Source organism: Vidua chalybeata, chromosome 10 (genome assembly GCF_026979565.1).
Source record: "Vidua chalybeata isolate OUT-0048 chromosome 10, bVidCha1 merged haplotype, whole genome shotgun sequence".
Taxonomy (NCBI): domain Eukaryota; kingdom Metazoa; phylum Chordata; class Aves; order Passeriformes; family Viduidae; genus Vidua; species Vidua chalybeata.
In genome coordinates this window covers 15,958,828-15,982,532 of record NC_071539.1, presented here as the reverse complement: position 1 = coordinate 15,982,532, position 23,705 = coordinate 15,958,828, and the positions used below count along the sequence as shown (strand labels likewise).

The 23,705-nt window shown below is 37.8% G+C and overlaps 1 protein-coding gene across 8 annotated transcripts in view; it reads left to right on the top strand.

Annotated features, from left to right (window-relative positions):
• Positions 1–23,053, top strand: part of AGFG1 (ArfGAP with FG repeats 1) — a 35,957-nt gene extending 12,904 nt beyond the window's left edge. For 2 of the 8 annotated variants that reach the window (XM_053951660.1, XM_053951666.1), the window contains exons 3-15: positions 6,659–6,774; positions 7,299–7,461; positions 8,465–8,621; positions 14,124–14,243; positions 14,867–14,938; positions 15,897–16,106; positions 16,955–17,135; positions 17,808–17,887; positions 18,177–18,269; positions 19,634–19,681; positions 21,076–21,234; positions 21,845–21,936; positions 22,303–23,053. In XM_053951660.1, coding sequence (XP_053807635.1) covers positions 6,659–6,774; positions 7,299–7,461; positions 8,465–8,621; positions 14,124–14,243; positions 14,867–14,938; positions 15,897–16,106; positions 16,955–17,135; positions 17,808–17,887; positions 18,177–18,269; positions 19,634–19,681; positions 21,076–21,234; positions 21,845–21,936; positions 22,303–22,362 — 1,551 coding nt within the window. In that variant the 3' untranslated portion in view covers positions 22,363–23,053. Of the gene's footprint in view, positions 1–4,490; positions 4,574–6,658; positions 6,775–7,298; positions 7,462–8,464; positions 8,622–14,123; positions 14,244–14,866; positions 14,939–15,896; positions 16,107–16,954; positions 17,136–17,807; positions 17,888–18,176; positions 18,270–19,633; positions 19,682–21,075; positions 21,235–21,844; positions 21,937–22,302 lie in introns of those variants that run through there. The other 6 variants (XM_053951668.1, XM_053951663.1, XM_053951661.1 and 3 more) reach the window with 6 other exon arrangements.
• The last annotated feature ends 652 nt before the right edge of the window (positions 23,054–23,705 follow it).

Genomic DNA, 23,705 nt, shown 5'->3' with positions numbered 1-23,705 from the left:
TGAAATCAGTACTCTGGCAGTATAAAAATCTTTTAACCTACAGAGATTAATGAATAGTATTGACATCAGAAGTGCAGGATTACTAAAGAAAGCTATAACTTGCTCACATAAAGAAACTGTTTCCAAATCTTTCTTTCTGTAGGGTGTTATGTTTTGGAACATAGTTTTGTTGTGTGGTAATGTGCAGTTCTTTGCGCTGCCAGCATTATATTTGGTGCATAATTGAGGATATTTTATTGGCAGGGAGGGGGAGAAGAAGAAATCTAATTTGGTATTTACCAGCCTTCTGAAAGGTATTATCTTGTTAGAGCTTTTTAAAGTAGACTGACATGTGTAATCTTCCTATGCAGTGGTATGTCTGGGTCTCCAGAAGCGTTGTAGGTCAAGTAGTGTGCTTTTTCCTAGGTTGAAATGCAGCTTCTATCAACACAAGGATGTGTCCTGTGAGAGCTTTTCCTTGCCTTGCTGCCTTCACCGTATACAAGAGCAGGAGGCTTAATGAGCAAGAACTTAACTTTGCGGGCCTGGCTGAATTTTTATTCTTCCTAACCAGCACAACTATGCTAACAGGAGTTTCTGAAGTGTGGTGGCTCAGTGTGTTGTGTAAGCAGAAGGCCTTTGTCTCTCCTATATCCGCCTTCCCCCACACAGTGGAGATCTCTATCAGTGAAATAGTTATGGCATAGCAAAGCTTTATTTGGTAGTTGAAATACATAGCACTGGAATAGAAATAACTGAAGTCTCAGATTCTCAGTGTTTCTGCAAAATTTAATGGATAATGCGAATTCTTTTCTTAATTAGCAGTTTTTTAGTAGGCCTGTTCTTTCCCACTTGCCAAACTCAAAAAACACATGGGAAAAAAAACCCCAAACATGTGAACAAATATAAAGCAAAACAAAAGCTACACTTTTGTGGAAAACAGGCACATGTATTTTTCTTTTAGTCTTTGAGCCCTACTTGGAACTCCTGAAAGCATGAAATGTTACTGGAGACTGGGTTTTAAACCAGAAAACTTTCTGATTAACTTTGTTTTGTGGTGTGCCAGATGTGCATCAATTGGGATGTGTTCTTTGTTCCTTTCTGTCAAAGCTGAAAACAAAGGTAATTTCTCAAAGTAGGACTACAAATGTAAATAATGCCTGGAAAAGCTAATGTATGGTAAATATAATTACTCTGGGAAAAACAGTTCTCCCTCAGATGGAATAGCTGTCGAGTGCAGATTCAGGGAAACCAATGGTATGAAGAGAAATATAGGTAAGGGCTTTATTATAACATACAATATGCACTTGGCCCAATTTCTCCTTTCAATGATATATTTAAGTTATGGCAACTCACAGTTTCTGCCTTGCTACCTCCTGGGTTTTTATCTAGGTCAGGGTGAGTAGGTTGATGCTGGTTGTGATTCTTTCCCTCTTTACTTCATGCTGTACTTGCTGATCTAATTCTGAACGTCCCAGTATCTGGTTGCCAAGTGTCCAATGACATCCCTTGCAGGACTGGAGCTTGTTGGCAGAGGACAGGTAATATCTTTCCCAAAGCGGTTGCAAAGGGATTCTCATGAACTTCTAAATTCCATGAAGACAACTGCTGAGTCTTGTAATCTACTTACTGTTATCTGACCAGGTAAAACTTTGCTTTGTCTAGATTTTTGCAGCCCCCAGAGTGTAGTAGGGGCAAAATTTCAAAGCATTGCTTCTGTCAAGCCTTCAACAAAAGTAGACTTTCAAATGCTGCATACGCTTAGTCATTCTGACTTCAATGCTCTCTTTTTTTTTCTCTGCTCCATTGGTGAGCCAGTGGGACATGGACTAATTATACTTTCAGGGACAGTGGACAATGATTATGGATTGTTGGATATGTTCCACTGTTTCTAGGGGCTTCCACATAACTTGAATGTTTACTCTTGGCTCCAGCTTGTCAGGCTCTTCTCTAAGAAGAGCATTTTGTTTGATAGAGCTGTGGTTGTCAAAAGGAGGAGTATAGCAAAGCTTTCAGCAAATAAACAGAGCTTTCAGGCACAGGCTTATTGGTGCTGCTGTTGCAGAAAGAACAATATTAGTATTAAATGGCTGAACCAGAGTATTCCCAAGGAGATGGTGCAATGTAGAAGGATTTCAGAAAGCCATAGAATTTTTAGGCCCAATACCTTAATGGTGGTGTTGTGTAATTGTGTGGTAAGTTGGGATGATGTTTCATATGTTATATGTAAAAGCAAAGGAATGAGTAATTCTGTTAAAATGGGGCTGAAGATGTGTCATACAACTTGAGCAGTAGCATTTTCTGAATGAGCTCTGCAAGTGTAATTTATATATGGAGCTGTTAGAGGGGTGGTTTGAAATACATGCTTCTTGGGATATCAAATTCAAATTTCTCAAAACATATGTTTTCAATATAATCAAAAATTGAGAACAATTACTTCCTTCGAATTTTTTTTTTCAGATAGTGAATTTGTATTAAATAAGAAGAAAACTGTGTTTCGTAGAGCAACTGGTTGCTTAAGGCTTGGGTTTGTGCAGGTTTACATTTCCTTTAAAGCCTTTTTGCAGTTCCTCCCTGCTTCCATGTCCTGCAAGTAATGCCCTGCAAGAGTCAGCACATGCTGTGGATAACTCTGCTGAATAACTGTGGGAGTAACTGTGCAGTTCAGGTGTCCTGCCTGGGCAGCTGTTGGACCAGACAGAACATAGCACTGAAGCTTGTGATGAAGTGTTGGCAACTAAAATCACCAGTCTGATCTTTCTATACTTGTGCTTTTTTTTTGTTGCAGTTGTAGTAATGAATCTTTTGGTATCTGTCCAATTCAGATAGTGAATTAGTGGGGAGTAATCAGGGTACCAAAGGTATAAATGCTGAGTAATCTTCCCCCACCATAAATAGCAAGTTGTATGGCATAAGTTTCCCTGATATTTATCATGAGAGTAACTTCTGAACAGCTTTGAAACAAAAAATGTGATGGCTTGATCAATAGAAATAAAGCAAAAACAAAAATTTCTCACAGCAAACTTCTTTGCGCAAAATTCAGGACTGTTGTTGACTTACTTTAAAATGACTATGGACAGATAACTACTTCAAGAAAACACAAGTACATGATGTGAGTTCTGTCTCTGACAGCAGTATTTTTTAAATTTTATTTTTCAGTTTTGATTTAATCCTGTGGTATTGCACAGCTCTCTGCCATTTGTGTTTTTTAGATGGCTGAAAATTGTTTTGTGGTTCACTTGAAGCATAATCAATGCAGTGTTGTGGATCCCTGTCAAGTCAGATGATGGTAGAAGTATAGCTAGACAGAGCACACAGGTCACCAGCAAACAAGGGAAGACAACGGACCTTTTATTGGAGTCTGAATGCCTGCTTGGAATGGCTGCTGATGTTCAAAGCATTGTGTGCTACTTCAGACAGAAATATGTGCCTTTCCATGGTTTCTTGTGTGGTTCTAAAACCTCATAAAATACGCTTTTCTAAAGGACTGAAGTCAGAATTGTGTAGGTTGGAAAAAACCTTTAAGATCATCAAGCCCAACTGTAGTAGGAAAACAAAACAGCTTTTTTTTGGCATAAGCATGGTCTGAAATGCCCTTATGAGGTTGTGATTTACCCTTCATAGTCCAGTCATATCACCCACTTACAGTATTATGGTTCCTTCCTGTCATTCTCACTATCCAAATCCAAACTACTCTTATCTATTGTGGGTGTCTGGTTTTGGCTTAAGACTTGTCCATTATAAGAACTTTTAAGAAATTGTATTTCCTCTGATAACTCTTTAGGTAAAGAAACTTAGGTGAAATTTAATTTGCATTTGGTGTGGTAAGTTTTACACTGTTTGTACAGGTCCCCCAGTCAGACTCTAGTACAATGAGATTGTCTTGCTGAAGTGTGTGTGACTAAGTAGGTTCTTTGGCTTAGGGGTTGTCCATTAGTAAAACTGGTAGTAAAATTGGTTGCCCATTTAGTAAAACTGTTCTCTGTGCTGCCAGCAAAAGAAGAACACAGAGTGCCTGGCAGTTTGTTTAAATTAATTACAGAAGTGACTTAAGGCATATTTCACTTGTTACTTCCTTTTGTGGTTAGGTATTTAGAAGGAATTAGTTGCTCCAGGAAACACTTTTGGAAGCCTGTTTTCTGAAGGTTTGCAAAAATTGCAATGCAATAGCAAGAGCTGATGCCTTTAAGAAGCTTGCATCATTTTAAACGAACAGGTGTTTGTTCAGCACAGTCCTCCTCCGTTCCTGTTTGCATATTCATATAATTGTATCTACTATAGCTCTGTAGCTGGTAATGATCTGAAGTCACACAGTACCTTGTTTTCTGAATCCTCACAGAGATCGTCTGTAGTGGTCACAATGGCCTGAGACATTGACACGGAGCTGTGGTGGTTGTTCGGTTTGGATTGTTTGTTGTTGGGGGTTTTAGTTTGTTTGTTTTGAAGGTTTTTTGTTTTGTTTTCTTCCCCTCTCACTCCAAATGCTTAGGCATTTCAGGGGGAAGATGAAGCAGAGAACTGGGAGGGAGAAACTGGGTTGTGGTTTGTTATTGTGAGTTGATGCTCTCCAGGTTTCAATTGTAGCAGTGACATGGTAATTGTGATGAGTTTCTTTGATCTGTCTTGTTTTGGGTGGCAGGAGAAGAAGTAATTGGATGGTGTGGTATGGGTGGGGAAGGAGCCCTCCTCTGTCATTTGCCAGCACATCTCAGGCTGGATGCAAACTGATTATCATGATAGAGCCCCAAGTGTTAGAATGCTGGGTGCAGAATCAAGTAGGAGCTGTTGTAACATTTGTCTTTCTGCTTGTCTGAAATTAAGCACAATTTTTCTTTTCTTCAGTGTTTCCTGGTGTTCTTTCCAATATTGAAGTTGGGGTTGGGAAGGGACTGTGTAGATTTGAACATCACCAGCTCCTGCTGCTAGAGATTCTGTAAATAGCCACAAGCAGGACTCCTCTTCCTCTTAGCAATCATATGACTGCTGCCTGTATAGTTATACTCACAAATCTAAGTATGGAAATACTACTGCTGGCTCACTTCAGGCTATTCACTGCAAGTTTAAAGCTACACACATAAATATTTTGATTATGTGTGTTTTGTCACCAAAAAGTAGTGAAAGATTGGTGCTGTTAAAACAGTGATTCTTGATATTAGCTTTTACTTTAGCACAGACTTGTGACTTTTTCAACTAAGTTTGTTTTCTAAGTTTGTATGAAGAAATATTAAACAAATATATTAAGTTTCATTTTATCTATTACTATACTGTAAGTGACTGTTAAATTTTGAGAACTCAAATCAGGGTGTTGAACTTGACCCTGTTGTGGAGTACAATTGCAGAAGGAATGCAGAATTGCTGAGTTTGAGGTAGGAGCTACTGATCTTAGCTCTAAATTAGCTGTATAAATACTCATTTAAAAATCTTTTGATCATTAGATCTGTTTCCTGTTGTTGTTTGTCTCTGTCCAGTAGATGATGATAATGTTGGTAATTAAGGACTGTTAGGTGTTGAATATGCAATCGGGCTATTTAGAACTGAAACATCAAATATGAAATACGTAGTTAGGATGTCTGCCTAATCTCTAATGCTGAGCAATCTTTTAAATTATCTAGAAGATTTATCATGTTTGCCAAGTAGTTTGGGAAAGATGTTGAAGTGGGAGTATCACAGCTTCTACCTTGATCTGCCAACTTTCAGAGCAATCAGTTTTGCAGCTCCTGGTTGTTAGAGCCTGAAGGTCATAGAGGGCATGTTTGTAGTAGGCAGGTAGGAGGGATGGTCAAGGCTATTTCAGAAAGGGTGTGGGAAGAAAGGGTATGCAGCAAAGCTTTTTTGACTCTCCTTCTCTGGAAGAAACCTGTTCTAAAAGGTCATTGTGATTTTTGAGGGCAGCTAATGTTTGGTGTTATTGCTTGGTGCATATTCAGGTTACTTGCAGAATAGTCTGAAGGGCTTAAACCATTTCAAGTTAAAACTCCTACATCTTGTTTCATTTTGAGAACACCTTTCCTCTTGTTTTGCACAGGAATTGAAGCTTGAACATACTGAGAATTTTGCAAGCGGTTCAACTTTCACTCATTCACAACGACAATTAGAAAATTAATTTGGAGCAAGAGTATTTTTACCCCTTATCTCATACCATGACTCAAATGTATATGGTATTGTAGAAACTGCATCATGGTAACAAAGGCTGTTGGAAAAACAGTTCTTGTACTCAAATAGTAATTAAAAGTATAAATACTGAACCTTGGATTCTTTAAAATCTTTGAGGTTTGGGGTACATGGAATCTGTTGAAACAGTTTAAGCCCTGAAGTACACTAAGGGAATGTGTAGAATTAGGTGAAGGAGAAGAATCTTAAAGATTGCAAGTAGAAATCAGGTGCTTTGAATTTCATGAGCACATTCTACAAATATTTTGTAAAAGGAGTGTTGGATGGTGAAATTGGACGCTGGGAGCTGCTTGCCCTGCTGTGACAGGCAACTTTAGGTATTTAGACTGGTAAATGATGCACCGGTCAGTTGTTACAGCAGCTCAGTCTGGAATATAAATTATGCAGCCCCACACTTTAATGGTTTAATGTAATAACAATAGTAAACTTAAATAGGTTTTGAATTAAGGTATTTTCTCTGATTAATCTGTTTTGTTCTGTTTTTTTTTTTTTTTTTTTTTTTGTTAAGGTGTGCAAACAGATTTGGCTAGGCCTATTTGATGATAGATCATCAGCAATTCCAGACTTCAGGGATCCACAGAAAGTAAAGGAATTTCTACAGGAAAAATATGAAAAGAAAAGATGGTAAGATACCTTTACTATTATAAAGATTGCCCCTATAATGAGAATTGAAGATGGATTGTTTGCTATCATTTTGAGTGTCCTTTCCTTCTTTGAGTGGTGCTCTTCAGACTAGATGACACAGCTCTGTAAAGTGAAATGGTTTCTGAACTTTATTTAGAGCTACTATAGGAAGCAGAGAAGACAAACTAAACAAGTTTCTCAATGGAATATTGATGGAACAGAAATGGCTTAAGAGGATGTCAACAACAGCATAAAATAAAAGTTTTGCAGACAATTAGTTCCCATCCGATTTATTAGTATGGATAAGACATGTTTTGTATTGAATAAGTGCTAAAAATATTGATGACTTTAAATTCTAGTCCATTTAAAGAAAAAATCTGTGGCATAATTAAAGAATGGGTACTTTGCAAACTCCTGAGAGAGTCTATTGCAGGATTGGAGTTTCAGATCTGCGAGTTCTCAACTTCAGAGTTAAGAATTTCTCACGTGAAACTTGTAAAAGCCATTGCTCTTCTTGCATGTAGGTATGTTCCTCCAGAGCAAGCAAAGGTGGTGGCATCAGTCCATGCATCCATATCGGGGTCTTCTGCCAGTAGTACAAGCAGCACACCTGAGGTGAAGCCACTCAAATCTCTCTTGGGAGAAGCTGCACCCACACTGCACTTAAACAAGGGCACACCTAGCCAAGTGAGTAATGATTGCTGAGGAACACAGAACTGTTTTGCAGTCCTTGTTACTCTTTCAGTGGCACAAAAATTCCTGCAGTAGCAGCTCCTATGATCTGTAGGAACTAATATGATCACTGTATGTAGTATATTTTACTGAAGTATATACATGTTTGCAGATCAGGTACTAAATTAAGTTTGTTTCTATTGACCAAATTGATTTTTATTATTTTCAGTAAGCAGAGTTTTCCAGTATGGTAGGATTAATTGTCTTTTGCATAAATACCTGTAAAGTTTGGACCTGATGTGTTATATTTCCATCTTTGCATTTTCTCTTTCAAAATAAGAAAATTACTGATGTTGTTAACTGTGAGATTAGTAGTGAATATGTGGATGAAAGCCTGTCATATTTATTATGGCTTCCTATGCATTCTGAAACTGTCTTAAGTGGCTTTCAGGGGACATCTGTATGCTGCAAAGTCAAACAATACTGTGTACTTAGATTTTTGGAGGGAAGTTGGTTTGTTTGGAAACTGCCATCAGGATATAGGCAACTCTTGAATGGACCTCTTTTAACTCAAACAGTAGAAAATTGCAACTTCAAGCCTTGCTATTAAGTTCTTCAGTTTTTCTCTCCTTATACTGAATTCTAAAGATTTTTTTCAGAATGTAGTGAATAACTATTTTCCATCTTGTAAAATTAAGTTTTATTCTTGTATTTGTACAGTATTTACAGTTTCAAATACAAAATATGAAGTTGCTAATAATATATCGCTACTTTAGTTTTCTGGGTGCTATTAAACCATGTAAATCTGCAACAGAGTTCCTTTAAAAGCCAGAGAAGTAGCATAAATTGTCTTCCTCATACTATAGGAGAAGGGTGTGTCCTACATGCAGCATCTTAAACTTCAGGAATTAATGTCTTGTTAAGGAAATAAGCTTAGTCTAGCCTGCTAATATTTTGTAAATGTCAGTTTGGTAAAATATCACCTTTTTGTACTAGCTGATTGAAATCTTGTTTGTAGTCTCCTGTTGTAGTTCGATCTCAAGGACAGCAGCAACAAGAAAAGAAACAATTTGACCTCCTCAGTGACCTTGGCTCAGATATCTTTGCTGCTGCTCCTCCTCAGTCAACTGCTACAGCGAATTTTGCGAATTTTGCACACTTCAATAGTCATACAGGTAGGTATTTGGACCACTGTATCCCTTTTAATTGTATAAAATGTAGTTTTAATTTTGATGGCTTTTGACTGAACTTCTTGAGATGTATGTAATCTCTGTGCCTTAGGAATGTTGTATTGCTCTTTCAGGTCTTTATAAAGAAAGGTCAAAGACATAAAGACTGACAATTCTGCTTTTGGAAGTGGGGGTTGCTGTAGCTATTCTCTAGGATGTATGATTACAGTGTTTCTGCTTACTACTAATCTTTAGGTTCTTTGGGGGGAGAGTGAGAGGATGAGTAACAAAATGTTGGGAGAAGCTGATATTAGACCTTCAATTTTCTTTCTGAAAATTCTTAGGAAGAGCATTCATGAAAAGCAAGCAGATACAGCGACTTTAAAAGAGTTCAAATGCATTGATAATAACTGCCAATTTGTCAAAGGAAAAAACAAGGCTTGCCCAGTTTAAAGAATGATCTCATCTTTTGTGTGTGTGTCTGTTTGAAAGCTGAGTACTGCTCATGTGAGCAGTATTCTGTAGTTTCAGGAAGGCTAAACAAGCCTTGAGCATATGTATTGACTGAGGCAAGGGGATAGGCCTTGAATTCTTAGAGGATGACTTCAGTAAAATATATTGAAGCCTCAGGTTTTTTTTTTCCCCAGCCAAAGACCAAGATACATAGAAATGTATCCTAAAGACAAAGTCAATTCTGTGGTCACTGAAGTTTGTTGTTGCTAGCTTGCCTTGTAGTTGTGGGAAAGTACCTTTGCCTGTCTGGTTTGAATGAGCTTTTCATCTAGTTGTTCTGAGAGAAACTGTGATGCTGCTGTGAAGCCACCCAGAATAAGAGAGATTTCTTGCAAATCAGTCCTGAAACTGTTAACAGCTAAGATAAAGTGTCATAGCAAAATACCAAGAATTTATCCAAATTAATGTTGTGAAATAAATGGCTGAGTTCAGTAATACTGCAACGGCAATTGTTATTCTATGTGTTCTATAAAGTCCTTAGAATTAGATTTCATGTTAATCAGGATTTTGGAGGTGTGTGTAACTGGGAGAACTGGTGCTGACTGCTGTATAATGTTATTGAAAAGGATGCAGATGGTTATTTTTTCTAATAATTTCTTTCCAAACTTGTTTCTGAATGATTCTTTATTTATATATCCTTAATTATTCTTAGTGCTTTTTAGGAGATGAAAATTCCATTAAAGCAGTATTTCAATAGTGTGTTCCAAATCTAGGTAAAAGTCCATTGCATCTCTGCTGGGTAATTTTTAAAAGGATAAAAAGCTATAGGAACACTCCAGAATAAATATAATCTGAGGAGAGTCTGTTAATTTCTGGTCACAAACTAACCATTGTGGTCATTCCCAAGACTTCTTACCATAAGTTTTAGAGCCCAAAGCAGTATCAGGGCTAGTAAAACAGTTTCTAAAAGACAGAAACCTGATTCTGAGTATGTGATAGCTGAACATGTATTGCAGACTTGTTACCTGACGGTGTTTTCTGACTTGCTGTAGTAAAATGCTTGTAAGGCTTGTCTTGTGTGCAGTAAGTACAGGGTAGTGTTAGTGAAATGAATAACAAAATGTTAGACTCTTCCTTTGGAACACAAGGAGGGTTGATCAGTCTGCCAGCTTTGGCAACGATAAGTTTGAAATGCTCATTAAGGATCTGTATAAACATGTAATTTTTGTTAGCAATTACACACTGCTAAGAAGGATGGGAGAATTTGCACTTACTCCAGCACTACTTTCTCTAAGTTTATGGTCTGGTCTTCTTGTTTTAGGGCTTAGTTTTAGCTATGTGTATAAGGGATGAAGTTTTTTCCCTTCCTGTACACAATGCTAACTAAATCACTGAAGAGACCAGCAAACTTAAGATTCTTCAGTATATGTTACTGACTGCAGCAGCTGATAGGAAAATATTAACAAACTTGTGCTGTAATCTGTGAGGTGTAGGTGTAAATCCTGAAAATTATGCAGGAACTGCAATTTGTGATATGTTTCTGCTTTCCAAGTTCTTTAATGTATTAAGCTGGTTCAGGATATTGTTACTTATTGAAGGGGAAATGTACTGACCTTATGTTTGCTGTTGGTATTTAATTTACAAAGTTCTGTAATGTCTGCAAAATCGAGATTTTGAAGATGGTACATGACTGATTTGTCTGTAGTTTATAGACTGGTAATCGCAACAAGGATCAAAATTTTTGGCATGTAGATTTATTAAAAACTAATGGAATGGATGACCTGCACAAAAGATTTTACAAAGGTGTAGTGACACAGCACAACTCTATTACAAATAACATGGGAGAAGAGACTTTTATCTAGAAAAAGCACAATAGTATAAGAGTTATTTTGTAGAGATTTTTTTTTTTTTTACTTTAGGTATATGTAGATTTTATTTTAGCTTTTTTCTGTTTTGAAGTGTTTCATGCCTTTATTGCATAGCAGGTAGTACAAACCTCACAGAAGAAACTGCAGAGATTATAGGAGCAGCTGACATTGCCATGACTGGTGTTGTCATCCCTGGCTGTGGCCAGCTGGCTTTTGTACTGCCTTGTTGGTCTACAGTGTCAAGAGCAGTTGTAAATCCATGGCAATCTGCAACCCCCTGAAGTTCCTGAATTTACTTAGGATTGTTCTTGGGTTTTTGTGTGGAGAACTGAATTTTGGAAATAGCAATCTACATACTGTCCAGGTGCAGGAGAGTACAAGTATTACCTGGTCTTTACTTTTGTGGCACATTTACGAAGGTTGAAATTTTGCTGCATAAAATAAAACAAGATTAATATCAGAATGCTCTGCTGAAGAGGCTTTACAGCAGTACTGTTTGAACATGGGCTCACTTGAAGGACATCCTTTCTGTGTCAGCTGATGCAGTAAAATGAAGTGTTTTGTAATGCAGTGCACTCCAATTTTTAATTTGGACCCAAAAGATATTTCATTTAAGATTCTTGACATAGTTTTCTGTTTGTGTGAGTGGTTAAAATGAATAATCTTGCCCTTATTCTAGAAGTGGCATTAACATACTTAATCCTCTTTGGTCAACTAAACATCAGTCTCTTGCCTGTCCAATTGATGCATTAGGATGAAAGTATCACTTTCATTTTTAAAGTAAATTTTTAATCTATTCCTATTAAAAAGCTACTGTTTAAAAACCAAAACAACTCAGTCTTTGCGATTTGGAGTCTGTAAAATGCTGTTTGAACCAATACAGAGGATATAATAGAAGTAATTTTTTGTCTGTTTGTGCCAACTTTTTGCACACTTCAAGGGTGAAAAATAACTTTCCCAAGATCTTGCTTTCACTCTGATTTTTTTTTTTTTTTTATCTCCTTGCCAACTCTCATGCTGTGGTGGGTTCCAGGTGCCCATGGGGCTGTGTGTTCACTCTCCCATCAGCAGAGTTGAGGAAGACACAAAAAAATTGATGAGTCAAGAGAAAGTAACTGAGCAAACCAGACTTAGTTTGTTGACACTTAATAATAGAGTAGGATAATAAAAAAATAAAACCAAACCTACCTTCATCCCTTCTTGTGAGGTGTAATTTCACTCCTGACCACTTTAGCCCCTCCTCATGAGGGGGCTGGGGAATGGGCATTGCAGTTAAGTCGTAAGATTTCGTCTCTCTTGCTACTTCTTCCTCATGCTGTTCCCCTGCTCCAGTGTGGGGTCTCTCCCCTGCAGTGGGATATGGTCCTTCTCAAACTTCTTGGAATGTGAGCCCTTGCCATGGGTGTCAGTTCTTCTAGAACTGCTCTAGCATGGGTCCTTTCCATGGGGTGCTGTCCTTCAGGCAGGGTCACAGCTCCTGCCAGAAAACCTGCTCCAGCAGCAGCTTTCCATGAGCTCCAGCCTCCTCATGCCCTCCCTACCTCCTCTGGCATGGCTCCTCCACAGGCTGCGGTGTGAATTTGTTGCACCATGGTCCTTCATGGGCTGCAGTGGGACAGCTTTCCTTACCATGGTCTTCTCCATGGGCCTGGAGCATGTCCTTCCCTCCCTCTTAGCTGACCTTGGTGTCTGCAGTGTTTTCTCTTGCATTTTCCTCAGTCCTTTCTCTGCCACAGCTGCTGCACATTGGTTTTTAACCTTTTATAAACACAATGCTTCAGCCAGCACTGCTGGTATCCTTAGCTCTGGGCAGTGGTGGGGCAGTCTTGGAGCTGCAGCAGCCGTGCAGCAATGGGGGCAGCTTCTGTTCTTTCCTCACAGGGACCACCCTGGCTGCTCCCTGCTGCCAAAACCATGCTCTGTAACCTAATGCTTATGCACATGGTTTATTAAATGTGGTATCGAGTCCAGCCAAACCTCACCTTCTCTCCCAGGGTACTCTGGGAAGGAAAATGCAGGCACTTTCCTGCTAATCTATATTAGCAGCATTGTGGAGTACAGTAGTTCGTATTAAAATGTCCTTTCAGTTTATAAATCTGTAGTACAGATGCTTTTGAATAGAAATTAATTGAAATAATACAACTTTTGATTAGCACTATCAGATTATTAAGCTACAGTACTTCAGCAATCAGCATAATTTATTCTCTTTGTGTATACTTAATCACAAAATCTCTCCAGAATAAACAAATTCTAACCTAAAAATATAATGTATTGCCATCTGTTATTCTAGAAGGTGTTTTGTGAGCTTTCTTCAGATAGTAACTCAAGTTATCTTTATAAAAAGGTTTGGTTTGCATTTGATTAAAGACATTTTTTCCTTTCTAGTTTATAATAGAGTTTAAGGGCTTCTGTGGAGCTTAGCAGTTAGGCATGCAATTCCTGTTCAGTCTATAGACACTTGAATATCCGGCTGGTCAAAATTAGATTAGTGTTAACTTCTATTTTCTCCTATAGTATGGCACAAAAGGAAGGTGAAAACTGAAATTCTATTTGAAATTTCATTGGATTTTATTTTGTGGATACACTATGAATGCTATCTTCTTGCCACTGGCATTGATTTTCCATATTTCTGTACTCTGATTTAGTTTTTCAAAGACTGAATTTTCCAGTTAAATGAGTTTATAAACCTAGCCAAAACTACTCAAGCTATGCCAACCAAAATTCACCTGAGGAAGAAGCACTTGGTGTATGAGGAATTTGAATTGCCAATATGTTACAAGGATACCTTCTAATTTTTATGCAAGAAATGTTCAGTTAGCCCACAAGTTCTAGTTTTGGAAACTAGGTATTCTGTACTTTATGTTTGTTCCTGAGCAGCCAGCACTACAAACAATGAGGGTTAAGCTGGAGTGGATTCCATCAGGTCATGCAGTTGTGAGTAGCAGCTTGTGTGAGGAGGACAGAAGTAGCATTAACTGAGATACAGCTCTGTGAATGTGATTTGTGAGAGCTTGTTCAAAGACAACTTTCAGCTTTAGAATAATGTGTAATTTTCTTCATGTCAAAAGCAGCACATGGTAGGACATAACCCTTGAAGGCTGTCATGACCATGAATTCAGTTAATACATCTGTTTTTGTGTTTATTTCCCATATCCATTAACATGTTTTGTTCCTTTGCGATTTACAGCGCAGAACTCTGCCAATGCAGGTTTTGCAAACTTTGATGCATTTGGACAGTCTAGTGGCTCGAGTAATTTTGGAGGTTTCCCCACAGCAAGTCAGTCTCCTTTTCAGCCCCAAAATACAGGTAGAAGTCCTAGCACTTTTGATTAATACTTAATTGAAATAATCCTTACCTTTATTGTTGGAAGGTACCGAAGTTGAGTTTTTCTTGCATCTGCCTGCTTTAATGTGATCAAGCCATCTGAAGCTCTGGGGAAACTCAAAATTAATTCCTTGTGTTTGGTGTTGATTTTTTTTTCCCCTAATGCTACTCAGAAGTCTGATTTACGGCACTGTGTTTGTTAGCTCTACACCTGAAATAACTATGAAAAGAATAAACTCTACTGCTTTTAATAAGTGTTGAATTGACTCTAAGAGAAGCACTTCAGTAGATCCAAAAGGATGTCACAGTACCAAACAAGTGTGTGTCTCTGCATATGTATAGCATATGCACACACTTCAGTATGTTTGACTTCATGTGTAGAGCCTATTGCTAAGATTTATTTTGCTTTTCTTTAATTTGATCATGCTTTAGAACTTCTGCTTGAGTTTACACTTGCTGTTTGTCTAGATCTTTGGCTGACTGACTTTCTTTTCCTTTTTTTTTTTTTTTATTTTGAGTGTGGTGTTGTTTTAAACTTTTTTTTCAAATTTTCTTTCTCCCTTCTTATGTTAACTTTAACCCACACACAATTTCTGGCTGTCCAGCGTTCAGAACGCTTTCATCTAGCTGCAGTTTTGGTGAATTTACTTCAGCTTTTCCTCTCCAGGCTGTACACAGTAAGTTCCACACAGTGGAAAACTCAGCTTGCTTCATTTTATGCCATTGTAGTATAGCACTTCCATTCCTACTGTTGCATATGTTTCAACTCGTTGCTTATGCTTTTAGAAAGTTGTGTTTTCGTTTTAGAAAGTTCTGTAGTACGAGTGGAATCATCAACCAACTGTTATAAAATGTGATACACTTAATAGAAAAACTCATTTAAATTTAAGTATGTGACCTGCTTAGATTAAATTGTCTGAACAATGAAGAGATGTAAGCTCATGGTGTCATACTTGATCTGCAGTTCAGTTGTGTGGACTCATATCAAATTTCTAAAATTGATTTATGTATCTCTGACTTCAATGGAGATTTGTTTTGAAAGAGCTGTGTTGTGTCTTCCCCGGGCCTCTCTTCCTGATTGGATGCAGTCTAAAACTCTTAAGAACAGAGAACCAAACTCTCTAAACCTGGGCATGAAATCATATAACTTTTGGACTTCCAGGCACTTTTTTTTGCTTAGGATGATGGCTGACATCTGCAATGACTAAACATTGAACCACTAAATAAATGTACATAGTAGCTATTTGTTAGCCACATATGTTAGGGAAATGAAGCTTCAGTATTTTGAATATCAAAGATTAAGACAAATATATCTTTTTCTAGGAAGTTTTTATTATTGAAGTTACTTTAAACAGCTAAAAATAGCTTTTCAGAATCAAATTATGACTGTGATTTAAAGTGTTGAAGTTTGGGGTGTTTATCCCTGATATGCAGTCAAAACACTTTATTATAATTTTTTTCTGACAGCCTACTGAACTTTGAAGGAAATGGGAAAGAGCCTTAAATGGGTAGGATGGGGCAGGCAAACACATTGCCTCACATAACGACAAAGGGAGGGTTATTGTGCCATCAGTTAGAGTTGGAGAGACTTTCTAACTTTGGAGCATTGATCATGTTTAACTTAATTTGTTACAGGTGGAAGTGCTGGATCAGTGAATGCTAATTTTGCTCACTTTGATAACTTCCCCAAATCCTCCAGTGCTGATTTTGGATCCTTCAATGCTTCTCAGAGCAACGCCACAGCAGCTGCAGCCAGTAAAGCTGCAGTGAATAAACTGAATCTTCAGTCAGCTGACAAATATGCAGCTCTTGCTAATTTAGATAATATCTTCAGTGCAGGGCAAGGTATTAAACTTTATTGTTTGCCATGGTTATTCTATATGTGTATAGTTACCACAAGGATGGCTGTGTTTGTCAAAGTACTGTAACAGTATATAAAAATTTCCCTTCTCTAAGTGATCAGCAGAATTTTGTGTCAATGTACCCTTAAATGTGCAAGATATGAGTTTTAAGACATCATTCCAAAAGGATGTCATTAGAAGACTACTTTTTGGGAACCTATTTCCCATCGGGATGGATAATTCAAAATTAAAATATCTAAATAATCATTACTTCAGTAATGAAAACATACAAAAATACAAATACATACTTCATATTTGTACTAAAACCTATAGTGGATGCTTTGGAATGGAGAGCTGCAGTTGTTACAAAGCACTACCAGAGCAGCTTTCCTAACTCTCTGCCACAAAACTAGTTGGCTTTAGTTTTTCATAAAATAGTAGCAGTGATATTTGGATTTAGTTGATAGTAAATGGAGGAGAAAAAGCTAGTTATTCTGTTACTGAAATGTAGTTCTCCTCGAATGGTGTGTTAAAACTTACATTCATTTGTACTCCAGAGTTTGTTCTGAAATGGATTATTTGAGGTTACGTGTTCTGTTCATTTTCTAGTTGAAGATGAATGGATTATTTTTTCTAGGAAAACAAAAGCTCTTTGGGGCTGCAGAGTACCTATAGAGACAGGACATTTTGCTAACAGCTAATGGCTTGTTAAATACTTTTTCCTCTATGCCGTAGTGCATATTTAATTTTTAAGTCTGCAACCATCTGTGAACTTTCATTTAGTTCTCAATGTCAGCAGGACAGAAAGTGAAACCATCTCCAGTATGCTTAATCTGCTTGCTTTCTTTCTAGGTGGGAGTGAGCAGGGAAGTGGCTTCAGCACAGCAGTGTCCTCAGCAGGCCCTGCCTTGTCAGCCCCCAACCAGTCAAGTGCGTCTTCAGACAAGTACGCGGCGCTGGCGGAGCTGGACAGCGTGTTCAGCTCCACGGCCACCTCCAGCAACGCGTACACTGCCACCAGTAACGTCAGCAGGTACGCTGCCGGGGCTGCGCGCTCCTGCGCTGCCTGCAGCAGCACAGAACAGCTGGAATCGTTTCTCAAACCTGGTTGTTCTTATCTAAATGGGAAGCACTGAATGAGTTTAGAGGCACTGCTGAAACTACATCTCTTGTTTTCAGTAATGGCAGTACTGAGGGATAGCATACTCTAGGAACACTGTCAGCGGAACGTTCCCTGCACCTTTCTAGTCATGACGTGCTAAACCTGTTAGATGGTAGCACTTTGCTCTGCAGAGTACTTGCATGCATACTCATAATCATAGGATCATCCCTGAAAAAAGAATTCAGATATTTTTTATGTAAATGGTGCCACCCATTTCTTTTCTGGATCACTGAAGTAACAAAAATACCAAATGCCTGTTAGGGGCTCGGCATTGCAAGTGCCCCTAGGCTTCTGCTTTGCAACCTTTATGCTGTTGGCCTTAGCTCTGTATTCCTTCTCCTGCTGTTGGTGGAGATGACTTTCCATTGCTCAGCACTAGTGAGAGTGTCTGACCCTGGCACCAGGGAGGTACATTGCAGTCTGCAAACTGCATATAAGTGTTCGTCCCCTTTCTTTTATGTGGCAGCAGTAACTGTAAATTGTATTTAATTATTAAACAAGCAATTCTGATTTCACTGAATGAATTGTATAAATTATTTCCAGCAATGCTTTTGGAACAGTACCTGTAGCTGCTACTGCACAGACACAGCCTGCATCTTCAAGCGTGCCTGCTCCATTTGGAGGTATGGAAGTATTACTAACACCCTTTGGGGACTGTAAGCAAACAATCTACTAATTTTTACTTGATAATGCTCTGCTTTGATACCACGACTGCTGAAGCTAATAAAGGTACTATTAAAAAAAAAGTACTTCTGTCAAAATAACTATATTTTTAATGTATCTTATACATTCCTGGTTTTGGCCTAATTTTAGGCATTTATGTGTCTTTGTATAAAGGCTGTACAGACTTCATGTGAGTCAGATTTGCTGCTAGAGAAATGCTTACTTAATAAAATGTTTTTAATCTTTCAGCAACACCTTCCACAAATCCATTTGTAGCTGCCCCTGTTGCCCCAGTGGCACCTTCAACAAATCCATTCCAGACCAATAGCCGAGGAGCAACAGGTTAGGAAAAAATACATTGAGTGTTTGAGAAACTTTCTTTAAAGAATTGCATTGATTCTTTTTTCATGTATCTGTGCAATATGTTTCTTGAAGATTTTCTGTAATATCTGTCTCTAATCTATTGACATGTTGTGTGTTTGCTCAGTGTTGAGGTGCAATTCTAGGATTTCAAGTGGTGGCCATGAAAAATGTCAAAATTATCTGGTTTAGCTCTACCTGTTTGTAGTGTATGTATCACCAGTTGGGTTCCTTCCAAGATGATAACCTTGGCTTTATAGAGCATGCTTTATAGAAGGTAGCCCTGAAATCAGAGATCTTGAAAGCTCTTCTTTTTAATTTCTTTCTTTATTTTGAAGTGTTGAAAGCTCTCAAAACCAAAGAGCTGGAGGCAGAACCATCCCAAGGCTCTTGGGATGCTAGCTCCTCACCAGTCCACTCATTTAGTACATTAGTGTCTTTTTTAAAGCATATGTTTAATCTTTACACTCATTTTTTATATTAATTTTCTGTGGGATGATTCCATAGAATCATAATTCCATGAGCAAAACTTAATCACTTTTTTAAAAAGCAAACTTCTACTTCTTTAAAACTATGAATTTGGATTAGATGGCTGCTAGGTTATGCCGGTTTACCTCTCCAGAGCAACTGCTAAATTTTGACACTTTTTTCTGTTAGCTGGACTTCAACAGATTAAAATCTGCTGGTGTGTGCATTTTGACATTTGAGTTGTGGTTTGCTCAATGATTTAGGTAGGCTGAGTTAAAAACTGATTTGATAAATTTGTGTCCTCTGCTGAAATTAATTCTGTTTTCAGTCCCTTTTGAGATATTACGCAGCTAAATTTGTTCAGATATTTAATGCCCAAAATACCTTTTTTTCTTTATTTTAATTCCATTCCGAAGTGAGCTAGTGTGGATCATTGTTAGGAATTTGTAGCCTCTTTAGATAAATTTCTTTGAATATGGCACCTCTGTCCTTCCACATTCTATACAGCTGGTCCTGGCTCACTGAGGTTCCAAGCCTTTGGCAGCATCCTGATGTTCCACACTAGGTGACAGAGATAATGTCTATAAGTAAAGATAATGTTCAGCCCCTTTCAGTGTAAGGTGTAAGCTTATGGCTTGTCCTTTTATGTGTTCTTTCTGCATGAACTTTGCTATTTAGTACATGGGAGATCTGTTTTGTAGAGCTTATTTCTGATGGTTTTCTAGTACTAATCTATTGCTGGTCATGCTATTGATGAACTCTTTGGTACATATATGTGTATCTATTTCTCTCTCTCTATATATATATAACTAAGAAATGACTGTTAATGAGTGTATAAATGATTTGACATTGTCTGGTCTCTTTGTGGCTTCCATAAGGCCTCTCGGGAGCAATGCACTCTCACATATTTCCTCAGGCTCATTTTGGTAGGTGGCCACATTTGGTATCAAGTTTCTTGTGGCTAATTGTTCTTGCTTGTAAAAGCTTATTGACAGCTATCTGGTTCTCTGCACGAAGAATTGTGGAAGACTTCTTAAAAATGGAGTGGGTGTGGGTATTTGGCAACTGGGCAGAGGGAGAGAAGAGCATACATAGACATCCTGTTGAGCAACCAAAACAAAACCATTATTGATATCATCCATGGTCACCATATAGTGCTAATGAGTGACTGTTAAGTTTCTGCCAACAGTAGTTTGATGCCTTTTGGGATATCCCAAGTCCCCTGCTGATATTGTTGTGCTTCTTTTTGCTGTTTTAGCCAAGTTTGCTGTGGAGTAGCTGCTCTGCCCACTGTAACTTGACAACAGTGTTAGTACATTAGTTTTGTGTGCACTTGTCAACAGTTTGTCTGTATAATGTCTTGCCCTTGGAACACTTTTGGGGTAAATATTTCAACTGATAATTAAACTATATTCATTAAATGAATTTCATTAGCTTTTTTAAACAGTTGAGCTTGCATAAAATGTAGTTTGTAACATTTCAAAAGAGAAGTCCTGTTTAACTAGCATAGAATACCTGGTGTCTGTATTTGTACCAAAAATCTTTCTATACATTTCTCTTTGCAAGAATAACTCCCAAAAGACTGAATAATGGTTTTGTTACTATACTTTTGCACCTCATGTGCTCCTGTTTATTTGCTGAAGGCATGGGGAAATGCTTATGAGCTGTCTGTTCTTTACTTGAAACGTTCAGCAGAGAATCAGATGAAAAGTTTTGGGCTCTTTTTGTTTTAAGTTCTACCTCAACAGAAAGAGGGTTTGCAACAGGAACTTTGTGTGCAAATAATGTGCATGGTGAGAATCTCCTTAAAGACATTAAAGATGGGATGATAAAAGGGGATGCATGTATCCCTTTGATTTTTTTTTTTTTATTTTAATAACCTCCTGTACTGCAGCTTGAAGTAGGAAAATTTTTTCATGCTTTTCTCAGAAGGAGAAAACCAGAGGGGCTTAGGCTGCCTGAACCTGCTTGCTTCTTATGTGCACAGACTTCTACCAGAAAAACTATGGGGGAAATATATGATAACACATGATAATATATGAGAACAAAAAATAATTTCCTCTTCAGAAAGTATATCTGAATGTGCTGGATCGACTAAATTTTAAATAACGCCATTCACTTTTGAAGTGTAAATGCAAATTATGCACCCAGTTGGTGGTGATGGAAGGGAACAAATCTGTTCAGTGGCTGTAGTAGTTGAACCAAACTTTCATCCAGTCACAGAGGGTATTAGAAGACTTTTAACATGGCCTTATAGTAATTTGTTTCATGAAAAATGTGACTTCTTACAATTAATTGCATGTTATTTTTTGCCTACCAGCAGCAACATTTGGTACTGCATCCATGAGCATGCCGGCAGGATTTGGAACTCCTGCCTCCTACAGTCTTCCTACTAGTTATAGTGGCAACTTCCAGCAGCCCACCTTCCCAAGCCAGGCAGCTTTCCCTCAACAGACTGCTTTTGCTCAACAGCCAAATGGTAGGTCTGCATGTTTTAGATAACCTTGTCTAAATCAGAAACATGGAGAAAATGGTCTGTCTATAAGTTGGCAATAACGGGTGGATATTTATTTCTACATGAACTTGATAGTAATGTTGATGAAGGGTTCCCACACTGTTCTGGCTCTCTAGTTGAGCCTTCTGACTTGGCTGTGTGCAATTGCGTAATTACCAAACTGAAATTTTACCAAAATCTCATAGTAAAATGGTACGTATTCCCAGGTTTAAAGAGGTTTTAGGCAAGAAGGGCTGTTTGGGAATGTCTGCAATACACTATTATATGTTCTCTAACTTCATACAACACAGGCAAGAGAAAATTGGGAAGTATTTTCTTCCTGAATGGATACGATATCGTAACATTGAAAAAAGTGCATATGTAGGAATTGGAGATTGATAAGTTACGAACAGTTGAAAACAAACAAAAAGCTCAGCCACAGTGTTTTACACTTACATTCCTGATCATGTTTAAGTAGGATCAGTCCTGCTGATTCTGCAGTTCAGACTTACCCTTAATTTTGGCTGGGAGCTGCAGCAAAGAACTCTTTGAACATTGTTTACTAGTGTTAATATTTTTTACTTTTCTTTCCAAGGAGCAGGTTTTGCTACATTTGGGCAAGCAAAGCCTGTAGTAACTCCTTTTGGACAAGTTGCAGCTGTTGGAGTATCTAGTAACCCTTTTATGGTGAGTTGTTCCATGTCAATGACTTCTGTATGTCCAAAGAAGAATAGTCTGTAACACTTAATTTAGAGATACACAAAGATTAGGGGTATTCTTTGCTTTTAATAAGGGGAGGCAGCATGTGACTCTCCTAACTGCAGCTCACTATTCGGATGATATGCCATTTGTAAGGATGTTCAGATCAAAGCAGAGGTACTTTCATACATGTTCCCAGAGTAGTGTAATTCCAGAGAAGCAGTAAAAAGCAGATTGCAATATAAAACAGAAGTATTCCCCAGCAGGTTATTTTAATATATTCTGCATTTGATTTACAACATGGGAAAAAATTGTAAATACTTGCCTTATTTTTCTTTGTTCCTTTTCCCCCAGGCTGGTGCACCAACAGGACAATTTCCAACAGGAAGCTCATCAACCAATCCTTTCTTATAGCCTTATAGACACTTTACCCAAAAGAACTCTTATGTGGTCACATAACATCTCTGCGCCTCTTGCACTGTTGTCTTGTTTCACTGATATTAGCTTTAAACACAAAAGAAGTCTTTAAGAAGTAAAAATAAAAGCCTGCATTGTGTACCTTTAAAAAGTTTCAAAAAGGAAAAAAAAACACCTGATACAAAAAACAAGAAAACCAATCCCCCACCAGGTAATAACGTGCAAAACAGAGGGCTGTGGTAACATCCTTGAACCTGTGAGCTGGCAGGTAAAAAGTAGCGGTATCATGTGTATTAAAATTGGCTAATAAGTTATTGCAGATACCACACTCATTATGCTGCAGTACTGTACATATTTTTCTTAGAAAATAGCTATTTGTGCATATCAGTATTTGTAACTTTAACACATTGTTATGTGAAAAACGTTACTGGGGAATAGATCAGCCACTTTAAGGTGCTGTTGTATCTCTTGGAATGAATGAGCTGCATCATTTTAACCATCGATATTGGAAGTCACAAAGTTAAATTGAAGGTTTGTTCATTTCTCAAAATGTTTTCCTTTCCTAAGAGCTCTTCTATTTATACATGCCTAAATCTCTAATGTTAGAGGGATACCTGTCTGCATAATAAAGCTGATCATGTTTTGCTACAGTTTGCAGGTGAAAAAAAATAAATATTAGAAAAAAGAACTGTGTAGCATTATTTCTGTGCAGTAATATTTAGTGGATGAAAATGTACACACTTTGTCTTATACACAGACGAAGTGTCCAAAGCAATGTGTTTAAAGGTGAGCTAAGTTTGAAATTTTCACATGCCTCACTTGGATGTGTTTCTCTTTGTCCTTGTGATGAAGCTCACTGTTCTAGCTCAAGTGAAGTGACCTGTCACACATGAGAGTGTTAGGTGAGGTTTGGATTGTTTGAATAGAGTATATCATGAAGGACACTGGAAGCACTGTGAAGGGTTGTTATTGGAGAGAAGGTTTGCAGCAAAAGACACCTTATTATGGGTAACTAATGACAGGCTCTAAACAAGCCTTAGCTGTGGTCTGAACAGAGTGTGTAACAGCAGGCCAAGGGACCACAGATGTAATAGTCCTCTCTTTATTAAAAACTGATACATATCAGTAAGAGCTCCTGTGGAATATTAAATTTTTTTTTCTAATTTTCAGAAATATCTCCTGCCATACTACAGTGAAATTTGTAGAGGGAAAAATGTTTGGCTTGTCTTCCTCTGTAACAGTGATAAGGTTCAAGAAAAATATAACTGCATCAAAGTAGTTTTAAAAATCTCTGTTTTAAACAGAGACTATTTGGCTACCGTTCAAGTGTAATACTGGAA